This window comes from Actinia tenebrosa, unplaced genomic scaffold, assembly GCF_029948245.1.
Source record: "Actinia tenebrosa isolate PJP-AT-01 unplaced genomic scaffold, QUT_ActTen_1.0 PGA_scaffold10__47_contigs__length_13832649, whole genome shotgun sequence".
Taxonomy (NCBI): Eukaryota; Metazoa; Cnidaria; class Anthozoa; order Actiniaria; family Actiniidae; genus Actinia; species Actinia tenebrosa.
The window spans coordinates 12,936,395-12,951,805 of record NW_028292570.1 but is presented as its reverse complement, the minus strand read 5'-3'; the positions used below and the strand labels follow the sequence as shown (position 1 = coordinate 12,951,805).

The window sequence follows — 15,411 nt, the reverse complement described above, 5'->3', positions numbered from 1 at the left end:
TATGGTGTAATTTGTATTTTGATTGTTTCGGTGTTTCAGTGTTTAGCTGCACCCGTTTTCTATTGTTTAACTAGACGACCCATGATCGTGTACTCGGGCTTCTTCTTGCGTGTGAAGTCACGGTACGTTTGTGTTACGAAAATGGCAGCATTCTGTCAACCCTTTATTAGTAGAGCGTGAGAGATAACTGCTTTTCCAATCAGAATGCTTACGAACACAGTCACAGCACAGTAAGGACCATGCCGTAAGTTTCATTCTTGAAACTGAAATGCGTCCTGTACAATGTAATTAATGACAGGCGAAAGACAGTGTACATATAGTTCTCTTGGTGTAATACTACTCGTTCTTAACGGCTGCTGTGGAGACTAGGGTCATCCCCCCCCCCCCCCTTCTGAGTTTACTATCAAAAGAACCGTAATTTATATTTCGTGAAATATATTGAATCGGTAAAAATCGCAGTAAAAACGATTGTTGTACAAGTTGTGACAAACTGCTATACAATTGATCCCCAATATGCATGATTTGTTTTAAGTCATCAGAGTTGGTAATCCCTTTCATTTGGTGATAAATTAAAACACATAAACTCATTGCAACACATTGTTGCCCGGCATTTTCTCCAAATATATGACAACATTCCCTTGACTATATGCTGCACTTACTGTTTTACTTGCATCAACATGGTGGGTGACAGGACCTGGGTTTTTCTCTATATCATTAAAAAGCTTGTAAGTTGCACAGTTGCTTTTATGATCTAAACCCTTATACTCACTATATGGAAAATTACACGAAAACCACCTTACGTATTTGAGATATTTATCCCTATATTTATCTGTACTGGAATTGTAAACATATCTCATTGAAGAGTTAAGTTTTCCTATTCTAAATATTGGTTTCCTTCTCATTTTTTGTACAAATCTGATACCTGGTTTGTACTGTATACTTCTCTTTTTCGTTGCAATATTTTTAATAAGACAATGAACTTTCGATGGCTTAGGCGTGTTTTTAATTACATTTCTGCATACATAACTCCTTAGTTTTCTGTTTTTCTGAAAGACACGTCTTAATCTGTTCACTGGTACCCTGCTTGGTTCATGATCGCGTCTAGAGCCATGACTATCACATTCGACATGACAATTATGAAATACATACTTTGCATACCGAGATCCGAATTCTTGTACCTTTATTGACACTGAAACATCATTATGTTCATGTACATTTGTAGAATGGATAACTTTTTCTAGTATGTTACAGACACCAAGAGTATTTACCACGTCTTCTACTAAGCACGTGCGACTCCATACGTAATACAAACCAATGTTCACAATCACTTGTACGATATAAACACAAATAGTTATTTGTGCAAAATCAAATCGTATTTTACGACTATTGAATACAGCAAAAACAAACAAATGAATCAGGATATTTAACAAGAAAGTTAAACTTAGATATTTACTTTTCAAGTTGTTTCGCTTACTATATTCTTTATCCAATATGGCGATTTGCTTGTTGTTGTCGTTTGCTTCACCTTCGAGGCTCTGCTCTAGGAGATTTTCTGTTATTTCAACAACTGAGTGGTTCATTTCAGCGTCATAGTTTTCTGTTGAGTCACTAGTCATAGTTTTAGCAGTTTTTTCGAGGTTTGTTCTCGAATATATAGCTCATTTGTTACCTCGTGAGAACTAGTATGAATTTGGCTAGTAAGCTTTCAAGCTATGAGATTCGTGGACCGACCTGTTCCGAAAAAGCTCTACATCTTTCAGTGTGGGCCTACCACGAATGGCGAGTGCGTTTGTATGTGGGATGATCATATAAGGCATAGCACTTTCCAAAGATTTCTTCACGCAACAAATTTAATCCCACGAACCGAAGCAGAAGGAACGAAGAAAGCAGGGTTTAGATTAGCATTGATTAGCATGCGGTTATGATTCTCATCCCCAGTTCCCAGCGACTCAACTAGGAACGCCTGGGACCATGATCCCCATTTTGGCGACCAAATACGACGAAAAAGAACGGCCTGCATTTTTAGACTCGGGTTCCTGCGGAAGCCCGAGTAATTAGCGCTATTTAGTACTCAATAGTGCAAAGTGTTGCACACTTTTAGTGTTTGTACTCTATATATTTATTCATTTAATTTATTATTACATTTCATTCGCTCAATCACCCTAACTAGACCACCTCGTTTTTTAACTACCCAGTTGTTATTATTACATATTAGTACTTAATATTAGCATTTAGTATTTAAGAACATTCTGCTGCTCCCTCTAAGTCGAAAGAAGCCCTCAGAAGCTGGGAGAAAATCTGATAATATTGCGTTTTCAATGTATCATTTTCAAAATACCTTATATGTGAACAGTGTAGTAGTATGGTTGCAGTATTTTTGTATGTGGTCTTCTCTTTGCAGAGATATGAAAAAATTGAAATATCAATATGCAAATGAGATGACGTAAATTCAAGAATTATTCTGAAGTCAAATAACCTATCTAAGTGTACAAAACCATACATTTCAGTTATAAGGATGTATTGCAAATGAAAAACAGCAGTACTTTCCACAACAGAGAGAGTTAATTAATCTTACCCTCGTAAAATAAATATTAAAAAGCAAAACAACCCACAGACACATAGAATGACGAAGCGCTCGCGCCATGAATCACATGATCGTCAATGCTCGCGCATGCATGAAGCCAACGTGAACTTGAAACTTTCAAGCTGTTTCCTTGCTTTTAGATGGTTTTTAGATTTTATCGTAAAAACGAATCGCTTATATACTTTCCATTTACTGTCCTCTTATCGATCATAGATCATGCGATTTTTTGCAATTTTGTCCATAATAAATAATGGTGAAGAATTTAATTGTAGTTTTTTTCAGGATACCAAGATTTTCCTAGACGAATGTCTCTTTTGAAGGATGAGACAAAAGATTTCATATTTCCGAAAATTGCCACAAAAAACGCAGCAAAAATCGCCGCAAAAATCGCCAGTGTAAACGGGGCTTAGCGCTTGAAGACTTCACATGGATGTATTATTAACATATTGGACGTACACGGTAACCGAACGCTTTCTACTTGTAGGCTGAATGACTTTGGCTGAATGAAAGCGGTCGGTTACCGCGTACGTCTATATAATATGTTAATAATACATCCATGTGAAGACTTCAGTCTTGGATAAGCTGCCTGAGATATTTAATTATCAACGTTAAATACTAGTAATATTAGTACCTTGATTGCAATATGTAGTTTTTTTAAGAACAGCATTTGTATAGCACGATAATTTATCCGTGATCGGCTCGCTTTTGATGAAGCCCAAAGAAATGAGCATGTAAATAATATAGCTTTGCATAATTCAGCTAACAAGATGCTAGGTTAGCTATGAAAAGCTGCTAAACTAGACTAAAAATAAATCATAGTAAAATATACTAACATTTTTTCGCACAAGTTCCAAAGACAATTTTAGTGACTTTTCAAGGATCTCCTGAAGTTTTATAATGTATTTTGTACTTTTTAAGTGGATGTATTCAATGTACGATCGATGCGTCGAAACGTGAAAACATAGTTGATGGAGCAGAACGGTTTGGAAACTCCATAGAACAAAGCTATTATTTTACCTTTGATGTTGAATCGTAACATCACGTGATACTGACGGTGCACAATGAACCAAAGCAAGTATGGCTGAAAATGCTCATTTTTTTATTATTTTCATGTATGGACAATTTGAAAGTAAAAACTTTCATTCCATGACCAAAAACCATGCGAATAAATGTTTCCGTGCAGGTACAGCTCAATTACTAGATGATAAATAAAAAAGCATTAAAAAGGGCAATTTCATTTTCAATAAACAATTGATATTAATCACATAGGATTAATTAACAAATAATACATATTTTAGAACGATTTTTAAGGATAAAAAACTTTTATATTTCCTAATACTGTGAACAAATGGAGAAACTTTTCCTTCACTGTGCACTGTCAACGTCATATAACAATGAATAAACACGAACAAAAACATAGAACGATAGGTTTCCTAACCATTCCGGTCCATTAACTATGGTGAAAATAGGTAAGCCAGAAGCTCCCTCGCACGAGAAACAAGTGCCGTGGCATTTCAGTCGGGAAAAGTTATAAGAATAAGTGATCTTTCTGGGAAAATAAGTAGAAAACTGAATACAGTACCGTTTGAGCCTGAAGGCCAATATAAAAGAAACTAAAGCTAGACAAAGAAGTTTAGAAAAACATATATTGAGGCTAAAAATAACAGTTTTGTATTTATGTGTCTTATCAGGGACCGATCGTTTATTACGTCCCAGGGGGATGAGGCGGTGAAAATATGGTATGGACTGACTAGTTCTTGGTCGCGACAAATTGAGGACACCAGTTTTGAAAAATAAACGAAGGATTCTTCCATATTGGAATTGTTTTTCAGAACAACATACTACTATTTGCTAACTATCGTGAAGCGTGACGCGCCAAACTTTTTTTTTTGCCAGACGTTTGGCACATATAACTGTCAAGTTTGACATGTGAAACTTTTACGGTGGCGTCGACAAACGTTTAGTTTGCACGTGGAACGTACGAAGTTTTATGCGGCTCTTCCTTTAAGTTCCTCCCGCCCTGGTTTCATATCAAAACTCTCTACACTTTAAGCGCGAAGTAAAAAAAAATGCAATTAAGAGTTAAAAAATTTGGAAGGTCATATTTACCTGGAGCTTCCCTCTCGAACGATATGAGAAGATTGGTCATTGACTGTATTCTACTGCAAGGAGGAGACAGTATTACAGGATTTTTTTTACTTAGTTTCTCTTCATTTGCGCAAGAATTTAAGTTATCATTTTATAATATAACATAATAATAATACAATATAATATTTTTTTATAAAGCGCAAATACAAATCTGTTCTAAGCGCTTGTAAAAAGGATAATTACAAACGACAAAGACAACGACAAAATGAAAATTATTTACAAAGAATAAGGTAATTTGAAGAGATAAGTTTTAAGTTCAGTTTTGAATGAGGCCAGATGTGATACATTTCGGAGAGATATTGGCAGTGAGTTCCAGAGTTCAGGAGCAGCTACAGTACAGAGAAGGAGCGATGACCTTAAGATTTAAGATTATAAGACAGTAAGAAAAATTTGGAAGCAGTTTTGTGAAAGCTATGAAGAACAATCTTTATTCAATCGCGGTGGAGATTTTAAAAGTGAATTAAATCAAAGCCCATGGCGAGGAACTCACTTCGATCAAAGTTTAAAACTTTCCATCTTTCGTAGGAAGGACCGTGCAATACTTTAACCTTTGCCGTTCCCATCTTCGCAACACATGAGACTAGATAAAACTTCGTACATTCCACGTGCAAACTAAAAATTTTGCCTGTGTATGTGTGTGTTGGGGGAGGGGGGGGGGTATGTTTTAGGAAGAAAGATTTCAAAAGGGGTCTTTTTTTAAGAATTTGGAAATTTTATAAATCCACCGCCGCCCCTCCCCCCTCCCTGGGACGTAATCAACGATCGGTCCCTTAGAGGGAGATATATATTATACAATTTTGCGGTATACTTTGTCCTTTGTGATATGGAAGATCAAAAGAGCCGAAGTTCAAACAGTCCAAAACCAATGTAGTAGCTTGAAAACACTAAAGGCACTAATTTTCCCAGAAAGATCACTTATTCTTATAGCTTTCCCGACTGAAATGCCGCGGACAATTGTTTCTTGTTGCAAGGCAGCTTCATTCGTACTTACATTTTCACATTTTGACGCGTCGATCGTACACTGAATACATCCAGGTATAAAATCATTCAAAAGTCACATTTGGATATAGCAATGTCAACATTTAAACTTCATACTTTGATTGCAGTATGTAGTTTTTGTAAGAACAGCATTTGTATATAGCACGGTATTTTATTTGTGATCGGCTGGACTTGAAGCCAAAAGAAATGAGCATGTTGCACGTAAACAATATAGCTCATTTGCATAATTTCGCTAACAAGATGCTAGGTGTAAAGCTGCTAAACTAGACTAAAAGTAAATCTAGAAAAGGAAAATGTGCTGATATTTGTCCACGATGACTTCCCAATGATCGATCACCTGAATTTTTATACTTTATTCAGTATTTTTTACGTGGGATGTATTCAGTGTACGATCAGATCAGACAATATCTTATAGTTTCTCAGAGACTTCGAACAATTCGAGATGGACAGAGAAAATAAAATTAGCCCTTGATAAGTTAGGTCTAAGCTATTTATGGCAGCAAAATACAAGTGAGAGAATGACCGAATACCAATTAACTAAGCTGATGAAAAGCATTAGACAAAGAATTGAAGATCAAGAATTTCAAACTTGGCTTGCAGACATTCATAACGATTCGGGAAGAAAAGACTCACAGAAAAATAAATTAAGAACATATAGAACATTTAGAATAGATTATAAGCGAGAGAAGTACTTAAGAGAGGTAACTAACATTAAACACAGAATTACAAATTGAAAAAGGTAGATATACAAGACCATATACCAAACCAGAAGAAAGAGTGTGTCAGATATGCCAACTTGAAGTAGAGAGTGAATTACACTTCCTACTAACATGTCCAAATTATTATAATGAAAGAAAATACCTTATTGATAAGATTGAAAATATAACACAATTACGAATAGAAAATTGGTTGAAAAAGGAAGAAAAATTTGCTTTTATTATAAATCCAAAGAAATCAATACAAAAAATAGTAGCAAAATATATATATGATTGTTTCAGCAAAAGAAATAACAGCATTTGAATAAATATCTAGTTAATATAAAGAATAGAACCACCGTTATATTAAGGTCCTGGCTTAACGAGGAAACATGTTTCCAGAAACATGTTACCCTAAATGTCTCCTAAGGTGGCAAAACTGTCAGGAAACATCGGGAAACAATGTTTCCATGCGTCTTGGAAACATGAATAGATATGTGAAAACTCCTAGGCAATCCATTCAATGTTAATGTTTCTACAGCGCGATGTCTTATATGCTTCAAATTTTGGATTGAATTTTCAAGCGGCATCATAACTTTTTTCTGCCCAACACTTTCCATCCAAATTGATACACAGGCTGCAATAGTACTGGATGATTAGATTCTGAAAATTTTAGAAAAATCGTATCTAAGGATGATGAGAAAAAAGCCAAAAACTAAAAACAGCACTGTTTGATTTTTGGTCGTAATAGGCTAAACATTTTAAAAAGCTTAAAATAAAATACGCTGTTAGAATCTAGGATAATCCAAGCACATTATATGAAAAACACAGTTAAATTGTCGTAATAGGTTTGCGAAGGGAGCGAGAATAAAATTGTCCTAAATTCGCTCTGAATTAGTTTGGTTCCACCTTAAGTCTTAAATATTTATAACAGATATATAGACGCTAATGTTGAAATAAACTGAAACTGATGCCGGCGTCAAAACCTTAAAGTAGGTAACACGAAACAAGCGGCCGCGGCATTTCAACGTGTTTCGCCAACTCTAGACTTTCCTGTTCGTTCTCTCATGTGCTTCGAGGGTGTTTCTTCGGTTTCCTGCCTCCGTAAAAATCAAATTCTAAATTCCAATAAGCTAAGTGCACTGATTCTAAAAATAGCTTAAAGATTCAGACAAACATTGCATTCTGTTAAACCGCTACGAGGATTATACGAACCGATTTTATTATTTTTACTTAAAGTTACGATAATAACCCATGTAAACTAAGATCAACTGCGATCGGCTGTGAAAATTATCTGCTGAAAGTAAACTTGTAAGTTTGTTTGTCCGAATTTCGCCTTTGTCTTCGTTTTTATGACGTCACGATTGCGCTGCGCTATTCGATCACGGAACGAGGGCTACAAGTTTGTTAGCCACTGATTAACAATTGATGAATGTTCGTGCATACCGTATTTACTCGTTTAAGGTATCAGGGGAAACCCAAAATTGCTATGAAAGATTGGTTTTTAGGTTTTTACATTTTCCGAGAGAATGCACAATAAGCTATCATTTTCCAAAAATGATTTTCCAATAGCGTTTTTTAATAGCGAGAAATAAACGAAAAACGACTTTTTAGCTTTAATTGAGTTTTCGATTTGTTGTTGACATTATTTGTCAACGATCTGTCGTTACGTCTCTATCAGCCATTGTTGTTTTACCTTGGACGCTTTTGGGCCTTTGTTTTGATTCCCTGCTGTTTGCTTGCTTTTCTCTTTAGTTAGGCGTAAACTGAGCAAACAACATGTCTGAACTTGAATAATAGCGATGAATGCCTAAAAAAATACTATTGAGCGGTACTGAATAACCAAAGTTCAGTTAGGAATTTATCTCAACTTCCCGCCCTGAATAACAGTGATAAAGTAATTAGATCTTTTGGTTTCTGGATACTTTATCTGTCATTGAGAACACATTTTGGTGTCCGTAATCCCCTTATGTCAACAAATGCACTTCTTGGCTTGAAAAACGATTTTGCGTTTTTCTCGGAAGTGATTTTGCGTTCAGTTACACGTACATTTTGAGTTCGTTGTCAAAGGGAATTTAACCGATTTAACTGAAATTTTGAGGAAGTCATCTTGGATAGTTGTTCTTCAAAAATATGTCTTCGATTCTTGATTTTTTGTTTATTTCCAAAGTTATCGTGGATTTTGGCTCGGATACAGCTGATATAGCAGCGTCATAACTTTAGGAGCGCATAAAAAAGCAACGGGGCAATGAATCAAAAATCGGAGACACCCTTTTGCACAAGTGATGTCTTGTGACCTTGGAAAGGTAATAAGCATTGGTTTCCGATCATTACGTGCTGCTATCGAACCGCCGCGAAGATGCCTAGGTAAAAATTTGAATAATTCGCTCTAACTTAAATAAATATATAAATTTATACATAAATATAAATATATTTTACAAAAAGGAAAAAAGGAATAGTTTTTTCATTTATTCAGCTTCCAGAAAATGTATACTTTGTTAAGGTTTTGATTAAAAAGTTTTGCGCTATTAAGAGTTGAATGCACAATGGTCGCTAGGGGTACCCTGATACCTTAAGCTCCCCCACATATCAAACGCCACTCTTAAAAAAGCGCTGCACCCGACCAAAAATAAATAAATAAGAACTAGAACTTTAATATATTATTAAATCTAACGTAGTCTAGTGTGATTGGATCCCGAGATAACATTGTCTAGCATGTTGTTTTCGATAGTCTAACGGGCGATCAAACCCCACTCTCAAATAGGCGTCACACCCAAGACCAAAAAATTTAAATACATTATGTAATCTAACGTAGTCTATTGTGAATGGATTCCGATATAAGGGACTGTGCAATAATTATCGTGGGGGGGGGGGGGGGGAGGGTCAAAAGTTAAATTGGAGTGTATAGGGTAGGGGGATTAGAAGCTAATTGCTTAAATATGGAGAGGGGGGTCATAAGTTAATTTGGGATCTTGTTCACCATAAAATGGAAAAGATGCATATAAATGCATTTAAAATAAACATTTATTGTTATATTTTTTATTGTATAAAGAACACAACTTGTCACAGATGCAACCTCAAAACCATATGTGTTGAAATATAATGTATAAACTGAGTATCCTTTATATTAAAAACAGTACAACCTCTGCGATGGTGATAGACAGCGTGCTTTCTAGTGTTCAAGTGAAGAAGATGGTTCTTGAAAGAGAGTTGTCCTCTTCGTACAAAAACGCTGTATAGCAAGCATGCTCAATGCTAAACATTGTCGAAAGCACATGTATAGAATATGTTCAGCACCTTGAATTTCTTACTTTAATTAAAGTCAGAAAAACGAAAAAGCGAAAGAAACTGTATACCAGACATATGTTGGGAGAACAAAGAAGACGTCGAAAAACTTACCAATAAGCAACTGCAACTGTATCTCAAACAAATAGGTCAAAAAGTATCTGGGGACGAAGCACAATTAGTTGAACGTCTACTTTCGCATGCTAGAGGATCTAGAACACTTGAAACTGAAGAGCTCGAGGAAGAAGATGATGAAATTACGTCCGCTGATGATAGCTCGAGTGATTTTGAAGTCGAATTAATGAAAGCTTTCAGGTTTTGTTTGTAGCAGATTGGGATATAGGACAAGTAAATATATGAAGGCAAGTAGAGGAATGTGTGCGTCCTTTTTTTTCGATTGGCGTTGTTGACGATGTATGCGGGAGGGTTGATAGTTATTTCATTTCAAAAGGGGAAGGGGTGAGAAGTTTTTTTACGTTTGGCACAGGGGGTGTTTAGCTTTAATTTAAGCCCAATTTGGAGAATTTTAGAACCCCCCTCACTTCCCGATAATTATTGCACAGTCCCTAACATTGTCTAGCATGTTGTTTTCGATAGTCTAGCGGGCGATCAAAAGCCACTCTCAAATAAGCGCCGCACGCAAGACCAAAAAAATTAAATATATTATTTAATCTAACGTAGTCTATTGTGATTGGATCCCGATATAACATTGTCTAGTATATTGCTTTCGATAGTCTAGCGGGTCGACATTCGGAACTATCTCTCGTTAGTTCTACGACTTGTGATCACAAAGGAGAAAACAAAAGAAGTTAATCGCACGGTAAGTCTTTCTTTTACGAACGAAATCGCTAGTTCCTCTACACTGTCCGGCCAGGTAGAGTTGAATCATTGAGTTGGATCTTCTAGTTTTGTTAATCATTAATCATCTTATAGTCTTATGTAACATATAATTATTTTAACGGATAAGTATCTTTTTTCAATTTAACCAATTTTTCATTGTTCTCTCTCCAAGAACTAACAAGCTCACCTAGGGAAAAAATAATAGTATTATTAGCTTAAAATAATTTTGGAGGAAAAAATAAAGCAAAAAGAAAGAGAATAGTAATAAGATTAAGAGAAGATTTCAGCAAAAATCAAACAAAATCGAAATTTGGCGGCAACAGCCGAAAAAATCAATTTCGCTCATATTCAAGTATAAGGTAAACATATAGTCAACACAAATCGTGGTATGCTTCGTTTTTCGAAATATTGCTTTATTTCCGAGAAAAATGAGAAAAACAAAATTGTCAATAAATGGCCCTCTGAGAGAGCCAAAATACCCTCCAACTTCGAGGGCCTCGCGTGCCTTTGCAAATATGTGTGTGGGCTTCTTGTTCAAAAAGCTGTTTTTAGCATTGTCTTGGCTTTAAATCTATGAAATTTTATTATCTTAAAAATAACTAAATGTTGGCAGAAAATTTGTTATTACCAAGTTACTTTGGCGCGTCATGAAAAAAAAAAGATTTTTCAAAAAATATTTTAAACGATTTGTGAACGACAACATTGATGATTGAAGATTGAGATACAGATCCATTTTGTTTAACAAAGAAGGGACTCCTAACATCTTGATTCTTTATGATTTATTTATGTTGACAACTGAGAAGAAAGAAAGGAATTTTTTTTCGTACCACAGACGTCTGCAGACGTCATCCTAATTATAGTCAAGAATAAAGTAGAGAAACGATGTTCCTTGATAGCGAACGTGTAAATCCCAGCAGAACTCGAAATGTGCCCCTAAAACAAATAGAAAAACTCTCAAACTACAAAGATTTAAAAATAGAAATTAAAAAATGTGGGGTATGGAAACAAAAACCATACCTATTGTCATTGGGGCACTGTGGTTATACACCAAAGACTAGAACAATATGTCAACCATTTAAAAGGCGACATCTCTATCACTAACGAGGTTTCCTTTTGAAAATAGTTTTAAAAAAGTCAGTACCTAGAGTTAAGCAATTAAGGTTTATTTTTGAGGTGCAACCAAATTTGACTTGGAGTTCAATCTATGCTTTCAGTCTCTCGTTCGAGGAAAGTAAGCAACAGAAGAAGAGAAATATCCAAGCAATCCTAAGTAAGATTCTTTTCAATATTTATGGCAATGCTAACTCACGGATTGAACCTTGAAACAAACTCTGGGCTGATCAAAGTCAGGGCACGGCTAACTCACGGATTGAACCTTGAAACAACCTCTGGGCTGATCAAAGTCAGGGCATGGCTAACTCCCAGATTGAACCCTGAAACAACCTCTGGGCTGATCCGAAAGTCAGGGCATAGCTAACTCACGGATTGCACCTTGAAACTACTTCACAGATCAAATACTGAAACCATCCTCTAAGCTGTTCTACTAAGTAAGGGCACAGCTATTCACATATGTCTTTATCCTAGAATCATCGCCAATCATTCGCTTTCCTTTTCTTATTTAGAAGAAGCTGATCAAGGATGAATCTTAAAGTGTTTGTACTGCTGTGTATCGTGCTGATGGCTGTGATCATGGTGGACCAAGCAGAGGGCGGCCAATGCCAGCGAAAATGCTTAGGGCATTGCAGAAAAAAGTGCCCTAAACATCCCCAGTGTCGGAGAAGATGCATAAGACGCTGTTTCGGGTACTGCATGCGACGCGGAGATGAACCCGAACAAATGGTAATTATACAAGACTACCCAGTTTTATAAAAAATAATTAGCTTAATTAATGTCAACTTCATGCAGCTTGAACATTAACAATGGTTAGAAACGTTATCGATTAGTAATGGTGTCTGTATAAACGAGGCTAAACGTGTTTTCGTTTCTAACAACAGCGGTATGCATCGAAAGACGACTATTTTATTCCCTTATGTATGATTGTGGTTTTTTTTTTTTTTTTTGCAGGCTCTTGATGATGAGAGCGACACATTGGTGATCCTTCCAAACAACTTTAACGACTACTGACGACGAGGACAAGTACGGACGCCGGAATCTCCCTAACTAGTTTAGAAATGCTGTTCCTGCCGGCAGCAACTAAAAGGAAAAAGTTTACGTGTAACGATAAATTTAAACGGCTCGGATAAAATATAAAATGCCCCTCCAAGTTCCCTCGACCAATTTTGGTGTGGATGTATCTGAAGGGTTTGGGTACTAAATCTTTAGGTCTGAGCTATTCAGGTTTGGATCACACAAAGTAACATCGAAGGAACTGGATTGAAAAAATCCAAAAAAAAGGGAAAAAAAAAAGATGAATAAATAATAAATACGAATAAAAACGAGATGTTATCTAATTGGTCATTTATTGAATACTCGTGCTGTTGATGGCACTAGAGAAAAACATTTGCGCATGCGTGCTCTTCAGCATGTTTTCTAGGAATTTTGAAGAGTTTGAGTGAAAAAATAAATGTTTGTTTTCTTCGAGTATACAAAAAGTTCGAGAGCATACTTTTGTCAGACCAAGATACTGTATTAACAAACACAATATGAAAGAATTAGTCTTAAGCTTCAAGCATGGACACTAAGTTTTGGTATTTTGTGACGTCCAATTTATCAGGCATGTTTGAAAGTCAAATTTCATATGTTTTGACTAATTTGCATACGGATTCAGGGCATGCGCAGAGGTTTTTCACTCGTGTCGCTGTTGATATTTTTTGGCATCTCGTACACAGAGCCTGCGTTTCTTCTGTCCTGCGGCGATGGACGAGGGATCTGGCATAATCCATTTTTTGGCGTATGAACAATTTTCCGGAAGTGAAACACAATCAATGAAAATCATGCTTTCAAGCAGAGTTCTGCGTTTAATTCTGATCAAAATAAAAATTAAAAATGGGGATATATTTTTTCAATTTTGGCAAGTCTTTGAACGAATGCGCTCTTATACCGGAAGTCCAAGAAATCCTGGTCTCAAAACTTGGATTATGTCAGAGCCCTCGTTCTTCGCCGCAGGCCAGAAGAAACGCAGGCTCTGAGTACGAGATTGATGTTAACAAAGACAATTTGCGGAATGATCTGCGCCGTGCACAATGCATTTTAAGATATTCCATGGTTATTACAGATACATTTATTCAAATCTAGGCCTAGTAGTCTCATTTTAGTATCAAAATATCCACAAATACCAACAGTAAAGTTAAGAATGCACATCTTCAACAATTTTTGATTGCACCTTACGTCGTCGCGACATCTTGGGAATAGTGCAGTTTTCGTATTACTGTGAAAAGTTCACGACACGAACACGGTCGTGACACAGCAAGGGATACGCCAGACAAATCACATTGCACAAGAATTTACTCTCCATCCAATCAAATACCCGGAACACGGCATAAACACGGAGCGGACACGGTCACGACATGATCACGGCACTTTTAGACGAATCATATTGCGCGTGAAAAAAATCAGCCAATTAAAATTCTAGAAAGTATCACGGTCACGGCACGTCACGCTTACGGCACTGAGCTTGTCACAGTCATACGACAACTGCTCTAAGCGTTGATGCCATAAATCAAAAGATTTTTCAGCAGAGAAACGCAATGTAATACCTATATTTTTGTATCTTCTTTACATTGTTATCTTGTTATTGTTATCGGGGGATCGTAAGTCAAGTTGTAACACAAGAAAATATTTTGCTCAATCCAATGTGTTGACTTTGAGCAGTAATGGCCGCCGCACACGGTGAGCAATTTGCCTCGCGAGCAATTTTCTCACTGGCACACGAGGCAGAAAACTCACCGTTTGCGGGTAGATTTCGAATGTTTTAACTTCTCGCGAGGCGCTGAGTCAATTTTCTCTCTTGCTTGAAAATTTTGAACTCGCATGACGAAAATTGCAACGTTTGCGGAGGACGTGAACGTTTTGCTCGCCTGATTTTTCACCACAGCCAATCATAAGCGCCCGTTTTGTCACGTGATGACCTCAAAATCAAAACAAACATGGCGGCGCCAGTGGTAGAACTGCAACAAGAAGAGAAATTGGTTGAACTCTGGCCGGATTATCCTTATTTGTATACGATGTTCGGTCTCCTGATTTTAAAAATCGTACTCTCAGAGAGGCCAGCATAAGTGAGCTGGAAAGGAAAGTGAGCCAGTCAGGTAAGATTTAATTTAATTTAATTTACATCTTTTATGACGCATTTCGCTACGCCTCAATGCGTTTACAATGTGTATCACAAATAAACTATAATTAAGACGTAATAATTATTATTATATATATATATATATATATATATATAGATAACTAGACTAAAATGTTATAATAATGATAATCTAAAACAAATTAATTAATATATAGCTAATATAAAAGTATGGTTAAAACAATATAGGGTTAAAATTAATATAGCACAATAAGATAGCATAATCTGTATTTCGTAAGGACGCAATAGATCAGTCAAAAGCTTCTTTGAAAAGATATGTTTTAACTAAAGATTTAAACTGTTTAACAGTCTCAGCATTTTTTATTATTTCTGGTAGGTTATTCCAGAGCTTAGGCGCAGCGATAGAGAATGCTCTATCGCCATAAGTAGATGTAAATGATTTAGGAACTATCAATAGCTTCTTAGAAACAGAGCGTAAAGCGCGCTTAGGTGTATAAGATTCTAATAAACTGTTTAAATATGTTGGTGCATAACCGTTAATAATCTTAAAAGTAATTAGTAAGACCTTAAAAGTTATTCTTTGCTTAATAGGCAGCCAATGCAATTGGCGTAAA

General features: G+C 36.1%; 1 protein-coding gene across 2 annotated transcripts; it reads left to right on the top strand.

Annotated features, from left to right (window-relative positions):
- Positions 1 to 10,384: 10,384 nt before the first annotated feature.
- LOC116306958 (equinin B) lies at positions 10,385 to 13,001 on the top strand. Of its 2 annotated transcripts, XM_089027037.1 has the most exons (4): positions 10,385 to 10,531; positions 11,766 to 11,821; positions 12,174 to 12,390; positions 12,616 to 13,001. In XM_089027037.1, exons 3-4 carry the CDS (start codon positions 12,190 to 12,192, stop codon positions 12,673 to 12,675), a joined length of 261 nt encoding a protein of 86 aa, XP_088883163.1. In that variant the 5' UTR covers positions 10,385 to 10,531; positions 11,766 to 11,821; positions 12,174 to 12,189; the 3' UTR covers positions 12,676 to 13,001. The 2 variants fall into 2 exon arrangements, with proteins under 2 accessions (XP_088883163.1, XP_088883164.1); XM_089027038.1 differs by lacking the exon at positions 11,766 to 11,821 and having other exon boundaries at positions 10,408 to 10,531.
- The last annotated feature ends 2,410 nt before the right edge of the window (positions 13,002 to 15,411 follow it).

What these genes read in the sequence shown, in the direction of transcription:
- LOC116306958 (XM_089027037.1), top strand. Translation starts at nt 12,190, where the DNA reads ATGAATCTTAAAGTGTTTGTACTGCTGTGTATCGTGCTGATGGCTGTG. An exon ending in GAGATGAACCCGAACAAATG is followed by an intron (nt 12,391 to 12,615) that starts GTAATTATACAA and finishes TTTTTTTTGCAG; the next exon opens with GCTCTTGATGATGAGAGCGA.